The 18,013-nt window shown below is 31.1% G+C and overlaps 1 protein-coding gene across 2 annotated transcripts in view; it reads right to left on the reverse strand.

The window, feature by feature from the left end:
* Positions 1-18,013, reverse strand: part of LOC135960413 (protein qui-1) — a 342,666-nt gene that overhangs the window by 49,255 nt on the left and 275,398 nt on the right. For both annotated transcript variants that reach the window (XM_065511703.1, XM_065511702.1), the window contains 4 exons: positions 13,526-13,672; positions 13,028-13,328; positions 1,994-2,117; positions 1,689-1,800 (listed from right to left, as the gene is read on the reverse strand). In XM_065511703.1, coding sequence (XP_065367775.1) covers positions 1,689-1,800; positions 1,994-2,117; positions 13,028-13,328; positions 13,526-13,672 — 684 coding nt within the window. The remainder of the gene's footprint in view (positions 1-1,688; positions 1,801-1,993; positions 2,118-13,027; positions 13,329-13,525; positions 13,673-18,013) is intronic.

Raw genomic sequence — 18,013 nt, forward strand, 5'->3', positions numbered from 1 at the left:
TTTCCAAAAATATAAAAATCTTTGACATCGAATGGAAAATAGAAAAATGGCATGTGTTAAAAAAATTTACATATCGAAGGTACCCTAATTTGAGCCCCCATAGCGATGCCCCTGGCTTATTTGTAGGGCCCATTTTAATTACTTAAGTACTCCTTGGCTACGCCCACGTCAAATTTTATCCCGATCGGCCATTTAGAAATGCCGGATTTATTTCCAAAAATTGTTTGGTGGGGTGCTAATTGACATCAAATAGTTAGTTAATAATACATCTCATAGACAGTCCAATAACCGATTGCTTGTAAACAAACCTTCCTCCGTCAACTCTTCAATAGATTACTTCTGATGGGTAAAATAACTAGTTTCTAATGTTCAGTACAAAATAAACGTTTAAAGCGACTACACTCTAGATTACTTAGAGACACTTATGTGGCAATTGTCTTCCCGCTAGATTACATGGGATGTATAAAGTAAACAATCTGCTCTACAAGGAGCACATTTAATCCAAAATATTCAAATTGGAGTTAGCCAAGTAATCAGAAATTAGTGACAATTACTGTCTATAAGGATTTCCTAACTGCTGGGATGTTAAATTAGCTAGTCAAGTATTTATATATGTAACTAGTGGTGAACCTAAATGATATGTAAACTCACTGGTCACGAGACAGTCATTCAGAACTGCTGGATGGTATTTGGTTGAATGCTAGCAGCTATTCTTTAGATTGTGTATATGGGGTGAATTTGCTTTCGCTAACTAGGTAGCTAGTAATGTAACTAGATTCTATATAATCGGTATATAAATTCTTATGCATTCGCTAGTTTGAACTGACATAGTTTCGAGGTACATACTCTGAAATCTTTTATTCGGGAAAGTTAACAATTGCTGGGTTTGTTTTAATGATAATTTCCTTAATGCTGTCACAAAATTCATTGGATTCTTGCAATTTTATTAGCAAACATTATCGGGGTTAAAAGATTTTAAACATGATTTATTTTTAAGATGGAAATACTGAAAAATAATTCCTTTTTTGTACAAATAAAATAAGTATTTAAAGAATTAAAGAGACAAAAATTCATCTTCTTATGCATAAAAATTTGAGAATGCTATGTTTCTTTACTTTTCTTAAACAGTTGTTCATTTCGTATTCAGTTTCGTATCTTATTGTAAGCAAATTTCTATAGCAACACCCCACTTAACAAATGGTTTATGGAATAAGCTACCAAAAAAAGAACATCTAGCAATCTTGTCTTTAGAATTTTTTTTATGGTTTGTTAAGAAAACACAATAAATAGATTTAAATTTAATATTTATAATGGTTTTGTCACCAATGAAATTCATTTGAGTCATTTCTTTCCAAGACATTTCAACTAAGTGGTCTAAAAATTGACAATTGTAACCATGGCTGTGACAATATAATGCAATATTTAATATTATTGTATTACATTTATGATTAATTTGAGTTTTATTTAAGGCAGAATATTATTAATTTGATTTAGGTAAATGATATTATAGCCCTAACCATGGTGGTTTATTGGAGCAGTATTTAATTACATTTTCATGTACTTATATTTTTGTGAGATATAAATATATAAGAATGGATTTAAAGCAACAAGGAAGTAAGTAGATTATATCAGTTGTTCTTTATAATTTCCTTTAAATTTCAAAATTCTTTCTAAATATAAAAACTTACCATTTTACCGGTATTTATATCCGATATAACAATTGTAGAATCTTCACTGCCATTTATAATCACCGAGTTATTGACACCTGCAGCTACACTGGTCACAATTGAAGTATTCGAACTTTAAGAAGCGAAAAACGGAAACGGAAATAGAAAAGGAAACAACAAATATGTTAAAAAAAAACTTTATGAACTACACAAACAAATTAAACAGTTTTTCACAAAGAAAAGAAAAAAGGATTTGAAAGGATTTCATAAAGAAAACTTATTAAAGAAATTATACAAGACAAAAACACAAACAAGTAACAACTTACTTAATAAGGATTTTCTGCTCACGTGTTGTCACGTTCCAAACAATCACAGTACCATCTTCAGAACCGGTCAACAGTAGATCAGATTGTGGTGCCACAAACAGGCACGTGACTGCGGCTGTGTGACCTAAAAGAAAAAAACACAAGGGAAATGAAAGCAACAAGCAAATATTTATAAATAGACAGCAAAAGATATACATTAGGGTGGCTCTTATTTGAGGATTTTGAGGAAATTTCGATCCAAAAGAATTGTAAACTTTTGAGGCAAGGAACGAATCAAGCCAATATCGCAATATAGGATACTCTGTTCCAAAGTGAAGCTTATCCCAGAGAGAGAGTTCTGCATCGCTCGAAACAAATATTGGTTGGATGGGGCAAGGTCTGGACTAGAAGGTGGGAGATGCAAAACTTTCCAACCACTTTTTTCTAAATAGTTTTTAAAAGGAATTGAATATGTGGCGAGCGTTATTACGGTTTGAGGTCTGGTCGCATATTTTAGTCGTCTTTCGGTCAATATTCGCTTCGAATGAATCAGTTGCATTCGGTACAGGTTCCCAGCTCATAATAGATAGGAGCCTTTTGCTCCCACTAAATACAGACAATTATCTTAGCGCAATGGATATTTGGCTTTGGTGTCGTGTCGACAGGTTGGACGGTCGTCATATATAATCTCTCAAGCTTCGGGTTATCGTAATGGATCCATTTTTCATCACAAGTAATGATTCGATGCAAAAATTATTTTTTTGGTGGCGCACAGTGGTATGAGAATAAAAAAAGAGGGAAATAAATCTGTAACTTCTAAACCCTTATGCCGATTTGAATGAAATTTCACATGCGCAAAGAGGAAGTGCAGTCGAGTTTATGTTTTGAATTTGGACCTCATGACCCCACCAGGAGCGGGACCCAAAGTAGGACACCTCGGGTATGTTCAATTTTAAAAATGATTCTTTTTCTTCGTTTGTGTTCCGATTTAAAAAAAATTACACATACAGAATCTCCTCGTCGAGCACTACATAAAAAGCTGTCAATTATCTCTTATAGCTTTGGAGATATTCGCATTTGAAAATTTAATTTTCAACATTTTTACCCACCCTACACCAGTTTTTTGGTGACCGCGGTTCCAAATATTCTCCGATTTTATCCCTTTTTCTTTTATAGGATTAACAATAGATCTATATATCAAATAAAGAAAGAAGTGTTTAAAAATCGTGACTGAGTCCAAAGTTACATGCATTTGAATATAAAAAAATTAAAAAAGGCGATTTTTCGCAATTTTTTTTTTTATTCTTTTTAAGTTATCTAAAAATTTTCTAAGAGGATGTATAATGAATTTGTACCTTTTGAAAAGCTAACTTTACGCCAAATATTTTAAATGAAAAAAACATTTATAATTTTTGATACCGACGAGATCAGGTCCATTCAAAGTATGCCTATTTTTTATGTAAAATTCAAATTTAGGGCAAAAATTCTCAAATCGCATACTCGATATCAAAATATAGTAACCTATTTTAGATGGCCCAATAAGTTCTTAATTATTTTGTAAGGGGTTCCGATAACCCCGCCGCTATTATGGATGTTATAGCCAAAAAACAAAAAAATCCCATTTTTGGGATTTTTCGAGATTTTTTTGGGAATTGCGGGATACTTGATAACAAATTTCAAAATTTGTTTCTATTTTTCCATTTTAAATAGAAAAATCTACATAACTGTGGAATTTCATTAAAAAATATTCATAAATAAAAATTTTATTTCAATTTGAAAAATTTGTATCTATGCAAAATTCAATAAAAAACATTTTTTGTCATATTTTTCAAAAAAGTATTCCATGAATTTTTTAATTGTCAAAAGTTATATACATATTTGAAAAGTAGACAAAATCCTCTATCCATTGATATATAATATGTGTACCTTATGTTTTTTACGTGTCAAATAAATTAGGGAAAACTAAACAACTCGCTGAAAATTTAATTTTCAAATGCGAATATCTCCTAAGCTATAAGAGATAATTGATATTTGCTCGACGAGAAGATTCCATATACGTAATTTTTTTGAAATCGGAACACAAACGAAGAAATAGAATCATTGTTAAAATTGAACATACCCGAGGTGTCCTACTTTGGGGACCCCTGGCCCCGCTCCTGGTGGGCCCATGAGGTCCAAATTCAAAACTTAAACTCGACAACACGTCCTCTTTGCGCAGGTGAAATTTTAAATTTGCTACTTTTGATTTTTCATTCTAATAATGATTTCTCAATCTCTTGGTGAGTTTTACAATAATTTTCATGGAGTAATGTCTTGAACGGCATTTTTTTTTAATTAAAGAAGTAAAGCAAAACTTCCCGCATATGACGCTTTGTTGGCAAAAATTTCGACATTTTTGAAGCTAACATTTTCAGCATTTGACTTGCAAATGTCAGAGAACTATTTTAGACCTTGGGAGCATCGAAACTACAAAAGGAGCTGAATAAGGGCCGCCCTAATACACACGCCTTTAACTAAGTCAATTTTAATTACCCTGCAGTTTTATAGTAAAAACTCTAACTCTAAGAACTCTCTAACTCTAATCAACTAAATCCGCATGTCATTTCGAAATCCTATATAGAGGTACTAGCATGACCCGGTGCGCTTTGCTACCCCTGTCGAAGTAAAATAAAAAAAATGTGAAAAGATTTTATAAGCAAATAAATGAATATAATTAATAACGGAATTTCTTGTTTGTGATTAATTGCATACTATGCCGTTGAAGATATAACAAATATCCTGTGATTTTAAAAAATCTTGAAGCTTTTTTTAAGATATTCGCCTATTTTTAATCAGACTCCTTATAATGATATGAAAGCTATTTATTATAATAGTTAAAGTAATGCTTCAAATGAGTTATTTTGTTGCCATTGTATATAAAATATATAAATATTCGAATATCAAGTGAATCTAATTGTAAGCTTTGTGTAAATTACGTTGATGCCAGTGCCTTGTTATGTCAGAAATTAAGAAGGGGTGCCACTCCCCTTGTTCTCATCCGTCCCATTTTCGGATAAAATGTATGTACTGATAAGAAATTGATTCGTATAAAGTTTGAAGGCTGTCGCAATAATAGTTTTGCAGATATTCGAAAATACTATATACTTTGCATGGGAAGTACCACTCCCGTCCATTTTCAGCTATTCTATGTAAAATGATAAGAGAGCTATTCGAACAAAGTTGGAAGAATCTAGTAATTATAGATCTCAAGATATTTAGAAATAACTAATTAGTTTGTATGGGAGGTGACTCACCCCGAGTTCCGATCCTTCCCATTTGTATACCCTTCACCTTCGTGAGAAGGTTTGTTATTCCGTTTTTAATTTCTACATTTTTCATTTCCGACCTTATAAAGTATATATATTCTGGATCCTTATAGATAGCGGAGTCGATTAAGCCATGTCCGTCTGTCTGTCTGTTGAAATCAATTTTCTGAAGACCCCAGATATCATCGGGATCCAAATCTTCAATAATTCTGTCAGACATGCTTTCGAGAAGTTTGCTGTTTCAGCAAAATCGGTCCATAAATAACGGAGATATGAGCAAAAAACCGGGACAACCTCGATTTTTTACCTATTTTTGATCTATATCTGGATTACTAATAATAGATATTTCAAAGTCCATTGCAACGATGTAGATAAGGCTATAGTAAGTTGGACCTACAATGGGTCAAAATCGGGAAAAATATTTTTTAACCCGAATTTTTTTTTCATCAAAAAAATTTTTTTGTCATAAATTCTTTTTCCAAAAAAAAAAAAATTTTGAAAAAACTTTTTTTAAAAAAAAATAAAAAACAATTTAAAAAAAAAAATTTTGAAAAACAATTAAAAAAATTAAATTTTGTTTACCTAAAAATATTTTAAAAAATTTATTTTAAAGTATAATTTGGTGAAGGGTATATAAGATTCGGCACAGCCGAATATAGCTCTCTTAATTGTTTTTTATTAACCTCTTGCACTGATAAGAAATTAACTCATATGAAGTTTGTTGAAGCCTTTCACATTTACAGTTCTCCAAATATTCGAAAATAACTATATACTTTGTATGGTAGGTGCCACGCCCACTAATTTAATACCGCCCATTTTCAGCCAAACCATGTAAAATGATAAGGGTGCTATTCGGACTAAATTTCAAGACTTCCACAATTCCACAATTAGTTCACCATATATTTGAAAATAACTATTTACTTTGTATGGGAGGTGTCACAGCCCCTGTTCCGATCCGTCCCATTTTTAGTTAAACTTCAAACAGTGATACGAAGTTGATTCGTATAAAGTTTGATGATATAGTCACAATTTTAGTTCTGCAGATATTCGAAAATAACTATTTACTTTGTATGGGTGGTACAAATTTTGCCCTCTTTTGTCCCTTTGTGGTCCAAGTTAAGAAAAACTATATAGTCTATTATTGCTTTCAAGTAAAGGAATATCTATGTTCCAAATTTCAATCAAATCGGTGCAGCCGTTTACTCTTGATTGTTTAAGAACTAAAGGTACAAATTTTACCGATTTTTCCCCCTTAAATCTCTTTCTGGTCCAAGTATTAGATCCTTCCAAGTAAGGATCTATCTATGTTCCGAATTTCAATAAAATCGGTTCAGCCGTTTAGGCGTGATGCTCAAACAAACCAACAAACAAACTTACAAAGACATTTATATATTTATATGGATTAAAAGCCCTGTCATTAGTTATGTGTTAAACGAATGTTTTATATTTTCCTCAACACAGAACAAGTACTCAGTTCTGCCGGGTAAACACACAATTTTCGACAGGAAGTAAATTCGAAAACATGTATATTTTAGGCTGATTTCTATTAGTAACTTAATAACTACATATGAAGGATTTAGCTGTGTTTTGATTTCAAATAAATGTATAAATGTACGTGCCTCTTGATTGAGAGTGGCAGTAATGAGCTGTTTGTATCCTGGATTGTGTTTCTATGAAATAATGATGCAAATGAAAGTTAGATGGATTAGTGGGTGGCTGAATTGATAAATGTTGTGCGGTCAGTATGAAAATATAAGTGATCAAAATATGAGGAATAATAACCCAGCTGTTAAACAAGTAGTCAATGTATCTGTTGTAGACAGTAATTTTCACCAATGTCTGACTAAATGGCTGACTCCAATTTATATATTTTGGGTCATTTGACATATATGTGTTAGTAGTGCATGGAGAAGTCAATTGGTTACTTTATATATCCCAGATAATCTAACGTGAAGATAATTCTCACTTAAGTGTCTCTAAGTAATCTAGAGTGTAGTCACTTTAAACGTTTAATTTGTACTGCACTTTAGGAAGTAGTTATTTCAACCACCAGAAGTAATCTATTGGATAGTTGTCAGAGGAAGGTTTGTTTACAAGCAATCGGTGATTGGACTGTATATGAGATGTATAATAATTACTACTACTACTGCTACCTTCACATTTTGGTAGCAGTAGTTGTAGTAGTACTAATAAAAGAAAAATTTAAAAGTAGCAGAGTAATTTATTTTCTATTGCTTCCTTTAAAAAAGAAAAAGTTTTGATGTAGCAGTCATTAGTTTTTTATTAATTCTGCTACTTTTAAAATTTAGTAGTAATAGAAGTAGCAGTTGAGGCAGTAGAAGAAGTAGCAGTTAAGTAGCAGTTTAAGTAGCAGCTTAGTAGCAGTTTAGGTAGCAATAAAATAAGTCAAAAATAAAAATCTTCAGCCAAAAAATTATATTATGTGTTGTTGTTGTGAATGTATATTTGTGTATGTTGGTCGTGTTTTTTGTTATACACACAAAAAACACGATCTTTCTGTTAGCAACACGAACATCTGAGACGAATAAAATCGAATAATTCTTTCAAACTCTCTCAAAACAAAAACAACACACAGTGTTTAATTCTGTCAATTTTGGTGTTATGACTGAAGATTTTCTTTTATGACTACTTTTATTGCTACCTTAACTGCTGCATCAACTGCTACTTTACTGCTACCTTAAAAATTAAAACTCGATATTGAGCAGTAGCAATGATTTGTATTTTTATGCTACTACTCCATTTACAATTCATGTTTTATTACTACTGCTCTGTTAAGAGTTTTATATTTTGAAGGTAGCAGTAGTTTTAAAAAAACAAGAAAACGAAAAAAGACAAATGCTACTGCTACCGCTACATACACTTTTTTGAAGCAGTAGTTGTAGCAACAGTTAAAAATTTGTTAGTTATCGTAGCTTTTTAAACACTGATTAAAACACAACTCAGATTTATTTCCTTAGTGAAGAAACCGAACGAAGGCATTAGTTCGATATTGAAATAAGACCTACTCCATAATATGATTCGAGAAATTCGTGTTGTATTATATAGTCTTGATATAATAGTCCTAATCAGAAAATTGTTAGTAGTATAGGATAAATAGGATAGGTTAACCCTTTCCTATCTGACAGCTCACTGTAACTAACTTTGTATTTAAGCAGAGTGATTACAGGGTTTTATGAATGACTGCTTTATCCTCAATAATTTACTGTGTACTCTCTGATCTTGCTCTTTTGAAAAACTAGCTTAATAGGTATATATTTTTTTTTTAAATTTGAAAAGATCATTCACAGTAGGCCCTTGACCGTGAGTTTTCGAATATGAGATGGGTTAATATTAGGAATATTAAGTACAAATGTCTGTGCTGATGTTTGTATTAACTCGATAATGTCTCATTGATCGTCATGTGACTGGATGTTGAATACAATTTTGGAGCTGCGGATACAAGAACATCCGGATATGAGAACATCATCATTCGTATGCCTCTATTCCGCGTTCACGATGCAATGTGTGATCTTTTGGGAATTGGTTCTTCGATGAACAGCCTTAACTGCACAACATTCTCTTATGTAAATTTACACCTAAAATATACACTAAGGTGGGATTTTGAGATGTTTAAATAGACTTGAATATTTTGAAGTAAAATATAACAATATATGCAAAAATAACAAATAACATTACGTTTTCTGAATCCACTATTCCAGTATTTTAGAACCTGTGACCCAAAATTGAAATTTTGATAAAAAATAGCTCAAATTCCGATGGGCGTAGGTACGACATATTCAAAAAATAAGACATGATTTTTATATCAAAATGTCCATTCGGTCCAAAAACACGCCCTATATTTTAAAATAATCGGGCAAAGGAATGGCAAAATTTTACAATTTCAATTCAATTTCAAGATAAATAACACATGGAAGAGTGTGCTTTCCAAAAATATAAAAATCTTTGAAACAAAAAAATGGCACGTGTATAAATATTTTACTTGTCGAAGGTACCCTACATTGAGCTCCCATAGCTCCATCCCGGAGCATTTGGAGGGTCCATTTTAATAATTTAAACTCGAATACTCCTTGTCAATTTTTGTCCCGATCGGATCAGCCGTTTAGAAATGCCAACATTAAACTAAAGTAGGTTTTTAATTAGGAGCTCAACTCCTGTAGAAAAGCAGACGGTATTTGGGCATGCAAATCAAAGGATAAAGCCAACATATTTGTAGACCACTTAAATAAAGTATATCAATCAGACTACCCAACAAATGATTTTGTACTTGAGGAGCCACTAGCTATAAGCCCAGACTACATAAGTAAAGCTATAAAGCAGAATATAATGTTGAAAAAATCTCTAGGAAAAAATTCAGTGACACCGGCTATGATTAAAAATCTTCCAATTGTTGCAATATTATCTATATCATTTAATGCGATCTTTCAACTAGGAGTTTTACCGACAAATTGGGAAAACTTCTCGGATAATAATGTTACCAAAGCCGTGCCAACCTCCTATAGACCTATTGAACGAAAACTCCCAAATAAGATCTAAAAAACTGGGAGAATGATTAAACTTGTTATACACGTCACCATTAGTGGAAAGGGAAGGACACGTTTGTAATTTCTACATTTGTCATTTGCGACCCCACAAAGTATATAAATTCTGGATCGTTATAGATAGCGAAATCGATATAGCCACGTCCGTATGTCCGTCTGTATGTTGAAATCAACCGGAGCCCAAAAATACATGATTCATACATTAATAAATCAGGAATTTTTCCGGCTCGGTTGCTATTTAAAATTGACAAAATCGGCCCACAAATAGCAGAGATATAAGGAATAACCTAGATTTTTGCCCATTTTTGATCTATATCTGGATTACTAAGTCATTAATATAGACAATATGGATATACAAAATCGGGAAAAATATTTTTTAACCCGAATTTTTTTTCATCAAAAGAATTTTAATTTTGTTTACTTAAATTTTTTTTTAAAAAATGTATTTTAAAATATAATTTGGTGAAGGGTATATAAGATTCGGCACAGCGGAATATAGCTCTCTTACTTGTTACTTCCTTGAATTGTCCACCTGTCACATTTAACAATCTTAATATACTTCAGTCCGATTATGTAACATACCTTGATATTCGCATGGATAGAGGACTTATTTGGCGTCATCATATAGATACCAAGATACTTCACATGAAATTGAAAGCCTAATCTATGACCAATAAAAATTAAGCCTTGACTATAAATACAGGATGACGTATAAAACTTTGGGGAACGGCGGGCAATACTAGTATTGATCATATATAGAGGGTTCAATTGAAAATTCTTAGGAGAAGTAGAGCCAATCTAATACCCCGCTAAGATGAGGGCCATTTGTAAACAAAGTTCTTGGAAGAGAGCAATTAATTTTAGTTATAAGATTTAAATAATTGACCTAAAAAAAGAAGGCAGATTCAATAATACACAAAAAAAGTTTAAAAAAAACTTCTGTAGGTTTTAAAACCATAAACAGTTTTCATATAAATTCCACACACAGAAAAAATTATATTTCAATTCAAACATTTATCCCATACTAGCTGACCCGGTGCGCTTCGCCACCCCAATTAGAAGAAGGAAATAGTACTATTAAGTCTCCCTTTGTGAATCTAAATGTAAATGTCTAATTTCATATATCTGGGTCCATTACTACAGAAAATGCTAAAGAAAGTTACCATTCAGAATCATGTGTGCTTAATTTTAAATTTTTAGGTTTATTATTATAAAATATTCATAAAGTTCCATTGCAGTATAGAAATAGTACCACTGATTATCACTTTTGAATTCGTATTCACTAAACCATAACCAAGTTTGAATTTTAAATTTGTATAGCATTTTCTATATTATTAACTAATTCTGTTTCTAAAACACTTAATGTTTAATAAATTATCACAAAACCGAAACCGATCGGTTTTCAATCTTTTAAAACCGAAACCGCGGTTTTGAAATTCATCGGTTTTTTTGAAACTCTATGTCCATTATTATAGAAAATTTAATTTTCACTCACTTAGGACCATTTCATATTTCTATGTCCATTATTACAGAAAATTCAAAAACTACTATTAGAATATATAAAAAGTACCAAAAAGCCCCCACTTGTGGTTTCCCACTCACTCGGGTCCATATAAGCTTAATTTCATGCCTTTAGCTTCATTGGTGAAGAAATTACAAAAAGTACCATTCGAATAAAGAAAAAGTACCAAAAAGTCTCCTCCTAGAATTCTCACTCACTTAGGAACATATACGCTTAATTTCATGATTCTAAGTCCATTGTTACAGAAAATTAAAAAAAGTACCATTATAATAAAGAAAAAGTACCATGAAGTATCCGCTTGAATTTTCACTCACTTAGGACCATATATGCTTAATTTTATATCTCTAGGTCCAATAATACAGAAAATTCAAAAAGTACCATTAGAATTTAAAAAAAGTACCAAAAAGCAGCCACCTGTGGATTCCCACACACTCGGGCCCATGTAGGCTTTATTTCAGGTTTCTAGATTCATTGGTGAAGAAATTACAAAAAGTACCATTCGAATAAAGAAAAAGTACCCCCTATAATTCTAACTCATTTAGGACCATATATGCTTAATTTCATGTTTGTTATAGAAAATGCAAAAAGTACCATTAGAAGAATAAAAAAGTACCTATAGTTCAGTTCTCAGATTTTGGTGCCTAAATATTATCCCCTATTTTTAATACTAACTTCACTTAGATACATATCAGCAAACTTTAATGACGATAAGTGAAATAATTTAAAATATTAAAAAAGTACCATTAGGAGAAAAGTACCAATTTTCCTTTTCCTCCTTGAACACCTCTCAAGTTTGAAATTTAAAAATAAACCATTTTGCCTAAATTGTTTATGCTACAGGCATGTCTCAAAAGAATAAAATCTGTGTTAATGTGCCCAAGAAAAATATGTTTTAAAAAATGTACCAAACTGTTTACCCGGATTTCGCCCAATATCCTTGGCACTCGAGTTCCTAATAACACCCTGTCAGTTAATTTTTGTATGAATCCAGGAACCAATGTTAAAAAAAAAATTATCAAAATTGGCTTAATAATTCGTTGTGGGAGCTCATAATAAAATATTCGTATTTCTATATCAAATTATGGAAAAACATATTTTATGAATAAGTACCAAAAATAAACTAAATTTTTATCCCTTAAGGGTTCAAATTTCCAAAAAGTACCAAACTTATATTTTTAATTTTTTGATGAGTAAAGAATACGATTTAAAATTTGTTTCTATGTTTATTGGTTTAAAAGATACATAGGGTGCCAAAAAAGTACCAAAATACAGTTTTTACCGGTTTTATCCCTTAAAAGGTTTGAATTTCGAAAAAGTACGAAACACCTGTCAGCTTATTTTTTAAATGGAGTAACATGCCATTTTAAGTTTGTTTGTATCTTTATTAGATTTGAAGATATAATGTTACCGAATTTACCCGTTTTTACCCTTTTTTACCCCCTAAACGTTCGAATTTCCAAAAATGTTTTTGAGCAAATGAATACTTGATTTAATTATGAAATAATTGAAAACAGTTCAATATGTGACAAATATTTGAATTGAAACGGTTTAAGAAATAGTTTTTTCTGTGCATTTATGAGATACGAGTAAAACTTTTGTAACAAAAATATTCCTACCCTTTATGTTAAATTATAAATGAAATTTCACGAAATGATTCGTTGATACATACCTTTAAATATGTGTTCCAATGAATTGCTCATTATGTGCCACAATTGAACATCACCAGATTTTGTGGCCAAAATTAAATGCTGCTTACTGGGCGCCACACAAATGTCACGTATTGGCCCCGTGCCCGACACTGTCATTGTGCGTATTTGGGAGGGTAATGGTGCCGGTAACCAACCAGTTAAGGGCACTAGCAATGGCACAGTGTAACCATCACACCAGGCGGTCGCCGAACGTACCGTCATGCTCAATAATGAAGTGTCATTTTCATCATGTTCACTAATCGGTCTTAACCAGGCTATAAGCTAAACATCACAAGAAAATGGAAAGTTGCAAAAATATATAACAATATATATGTACATAAGAGTATGTAGAAAAACATACAAATAACAAGATGAATGAGAAATAATAAGAAAACACGCACATGTCAGTAGCAATTTACTTGAATATACAACACATAAATTGCGTGCTGTGGTGGGTGTTTTGTCTTCTTTCCACTTACCTGGGCTCCCAGTTGCATGGGGTCACGTGTTAAAACATCACTTGATTTTCTTATCGTATAATAAATAAGTTCTATATCACGATCCAACAAATAACAGCGTACATGTTCGATTAAACAACGTAAATAACTTATGGATACAGTTTGTACCTGTCAAGCGAAATGAAAAAAAAACAAAATAAATAAAGTAGAATGTTTAATAAATTGTTTTATATTTTTTTTTTGTTTATTTTTTAAATTTGTCTAAATGTTTTTTGCAAAAAAAGTTGGCACGTTTTAAAATTTAGTACTTTAGTATAAATTTCAATCAACAGGAAATTGTTTAATTGTCGATGAGAAACCACAACAGACATTATCAAACTTTTACTATTAAGGAAGTCAGTCAATCATTCAGCAAACACAAATTTTATTAGATTGAGGGGATGGGTAGGGGGCTTTAGCAAATAGATTTATGTTTCTCTTTTTAAAGACCAATAAATGAGAAATGAGTAAACATTTTTATTCTTAAGAAGCTAAATTTTCTATGACATTGAACTTTATTTCAAATTAATTGGTAAAATTCTTTGAACTTATGTATTACAAGCAGTTGCAATTAAAATTTCCCAATTTTATTGTAACTTACAAGTTCGGGAATTGCGTTTTTTTTTATTTCTTTTTCGTTAATGTGAAATTCATTTATGTCATCGGTGTTATTCTTTTATTATTACATTCGTTTTATGGTTACTCATTAAAACTTTAATTAGCTCTAAACAATAGAGAAATACACATAGAGCGGAAAGTAGTAAAAAACTGAAACAAAATATTGACTAAAAAACATCACAGAAAATATGAGTTTTCCTATTGTTTTTTTTTTTTACTAATGCATTCTCACCCCTTTCGTTTTTGACAACTGAGTTAGGTATTTGATAGGAGAGTTTGCGATCTATGTGTATTTATCTATGCAATAAACATTTTTATTGTTCACGTTTTTAATATATATTTTTTTTGGAATATTTCTAGGAGAAATATAAATTATTTTTATTGCAGCCATGCAAAGTTTTAAACTCAGTATACGAAGATAAAATATTATAAGATATTTTTGAAAAACTAAAATTTAACAAACTTATATGTACCAATTATACCAGATAACGTTTTCTTATTCTAACCAAATTGGCAATATCGAAATTGACAGCTTAATTTAGTGTTTTTTAATATGTGGTCCGGTTGGAAAACAAGTTAAGCGAAAATGGTAGAGGATGAGATAAGCTTAAGCTTTGTAATCACCAGGGAAACCAAAATATGCAAACGCATGTTTTTTCTGGTGAGTCTAATGAGCACATGGATAAGATATTTACACGTTTCAGAACTATTTAAGAATTTTGGCATCGATTTGTTAGTGCATATTTTTGCATATTTTACCCTTAAATACATATTTTTGCATATATTTTTTTTAAGAGCATATTTATGTCATATTTTGCGTTCTTAGAGCATATTTTACTGTTTAATAGCATATTTTGAGTTTATCAAAAACTAATTTTGTCTTACTTATTTTTCGCTGTTGTGTTACAGGTTTTTACATCCTTTGTTTAAAATTCAAAATTGAAAAAAAAATTTAAAAAACAGATTTTTTTTTTTTAAATTTCAAATAACAATTCGAAAAATTTTTTTATCCAAAAAATGAAAAAACTGAAAAAAATTTTTGTTCATCTAAAAATATTTAAATTTTTTATTTTGAAATATAATTTTTTATTTTGAAGTATAATTAGGTGAAGGGTATATAAGATTCGGCACAGCCGAATATAGCTCTCTTACTTGTTTTAATATAAAATAAGCACTATTTTAATAATAGCTCCATCTAAATATCAAATTTTAGTTCTAATTCAAACTTAACCGTTCTAAGTGTTAAAGAAATATTGTCTTTTAAATTTGCTCCTGTAACATCAGTTGATGTCGAAAGAACATTTTCTATGTTTAAACATGTTTTCAGATCCAATAGACCACGATTTTTATTTGAAAATTTAAGTAAATTTTTTTTTGGTTAAAAATTATGTAAAAGTTTGTTTCTTTAAGAGCATAGCATAGTTTTTAAATTTTAAGAGCATATTTTAAAGTTTTTACTGCATATTTAAAGCGCCTAAAACGCTTTTTTTAGAGCATATTTCCGGTTTCCCTGGTAATCACTAATTTTTAATACAAAACAAGTAAGAAAGTATGGTCGGTCAAGCCCGACCATATAATACCCTACACTAAGTAAAAAAGCAAAAACATTTTTTCTTTTAAAATTTCAATAATTTATATTTTTGAGTGATTTTCGGAAGTGGGCCTTATATGGGGGCTATGACCAATTATGCACCGATCACCATGAAATTTATGTCTATATGAAAGTTAAATATGTTGAATTTTGTGTGTATACTAACATTTTTAAGAGATTTATGCACGTTAAAGTGATTTTCGGATTTACATGGACAGCCAGCCGACCAGTCAGCCAGACGGACGGACGTACATCGTTTAATCGACTCAGAAAGTGTTAGACTAATATTTTTGGGCGTTACAAACAACTGCACAAACACATTATACCCTCCCCACTATGGTGGTGTAGGGTATAATGAGCTGCAGATTACCAAATTTGTATGGTTCTACAGTTGAAACAAAAATTTGAGTTTTCAACTTTTTTAGATTTTTTAAAACTTTTCAAACTATCGTCTTTTCGAAATTATTGAATAAGGGTTCGTTTCATAACGTGGTAGTTCACTGTGCGCGAATAGTCAAGTAGAGTGGAAACGACCCCGTTCTGACAAGAATTTTTAAAGTTGGAAAATCATTTCCTGTCCTTTCAGCTACGACAATGGTCGTTAAAGGGGAGTCCAAGGCGACTTGCATGCTTGTCTAGCATCCAGTGCCCCGTTAATACTGGCAGAAACCTTGATATATCCCTTCTATTACGGATTACGAGTTGCATAGTTCGTTTTTTATTAAAAGAGAGCCACATTAACTTGACCAGCCTACATGTGTCTAAGTTACGCCATCTATTTTCAGCCTTTATAAGAAAGTATGCGAAGATAATACTTTTAATATTGCCCAGCGGAATTGCCAATGAAACAAATTGAATAGGTTACGAAACGAATGATCCATAACTGTCCCAAACAAATAGAAACGACTGCACAGATTCCAGACTTTAATGTAAATGAGGATCTTTGGGAGGAATTAGCTAGGATAGTGCATCAAATAAAAAGTAAAACGTTAATTCAGCTAGATGAGTCCTTACTAGAAGCATGGAACTCGAAAGAGACAGAAGTGTGCCAAAACTTGGTAAAATCGATTATAAAGCGATTACAGGCTATTCTAGACAACAAAGGATATGCAACTGAATATTGGTCGCACACTTTGGAATACCTATTTTACTTTGTCCGATTATGTGTTGAACTCAAGAAATTGAGTTATTTTGGGTTTTTTTGCAAAGATTTACAGTTTTAGTTACGCAAATTTAAATTTTTGTTATTTTTTAGATATATTGGAATGTGGAGTGTAATTATAAGCGAAAAAACTATTATTTTGGTGAATTTTTTTGATGTTTGAGCACATTTACATTAGACAAAATCTTGTCCGATTATGCGTTGGAGCCACTGTATATATCGAGGATTTATGTCAAGTGAACCAACTTTTGAAATTGATGTCATCCGATCGGGATGAAATTTGCACCACGGTAGTCCTATTAGATAGTCATCAGATACAATTTTTCAACAAGATCGGTCAATAACTCTCTGAGTTAGAGAGTTTGACAATTTGACATTTTGGCAAAATATGTCCCAAATTGTTTAGATAGCTATTTCTTCAATATTTCGAAAAAAAATTATATTTATTAACAAGACTCAATTTCCAACGTTTTCTAAATTTGTCATTCTAAATAATAAAGTGTAAAAAAAACTTGTCAAAAAGTCAAAGGAAATCCCCAAATTATTAAAAATTGTAGAGAAAATCCCAAAAATGGTATTTTATAAAATTTTGCCTACAGGGCCCACATTTCATTTGGAGCTGGGAAAATTCTTTAAGATTAAATAGGAAACACATCACGGTTTCTAAGATTGCTTTCCGTTTTCTGATCTCAGCTTTGGGATTTTAGAACATCCGGCCCAAAGTTGAAATTTTGATAAAAAATATATCAAATTTCGATGGGTGTAAGGGCTACATATTCGAAAAATAGGACATGTTATTTATACCAAAATGTTCTACGTAAAAATAACTTACAGAAAGACATAAAATTGTTATATGTTCTCAAAGAAAGTTTTTTTTTTTTAATAAAAAAGATTTAAGTCACCTTTTCGCCCAAAAAAACAGCAAAAATCTACTATTTTTTAAATTTTTAAATTGAAAATTGTTTATTTTTGGATACATAATATATATTGCCTTGAGATCCTTTGTATATTATAGACAAAAAAAAATTCGAGTCCAATCGGCCCTATATTTTTAGAAAAAGCGGAGCAAAATTTTAAAATTAAAATTTTCAAATGCCTA

The sequence above is a fragment of the Calliphora vicina genome, chromosome 5, assembly GCF_958450345.1.
Source record: "Calliphora vicina chromosome 5, idCalVici1.1, whole genome shotgun sequence".
Lineage (NCBI taxonomy): Eukaryota > Metazoa > Arthropoda > Insecta > Diptera > Calliphoridae > Calliphora > Calliphora vicina.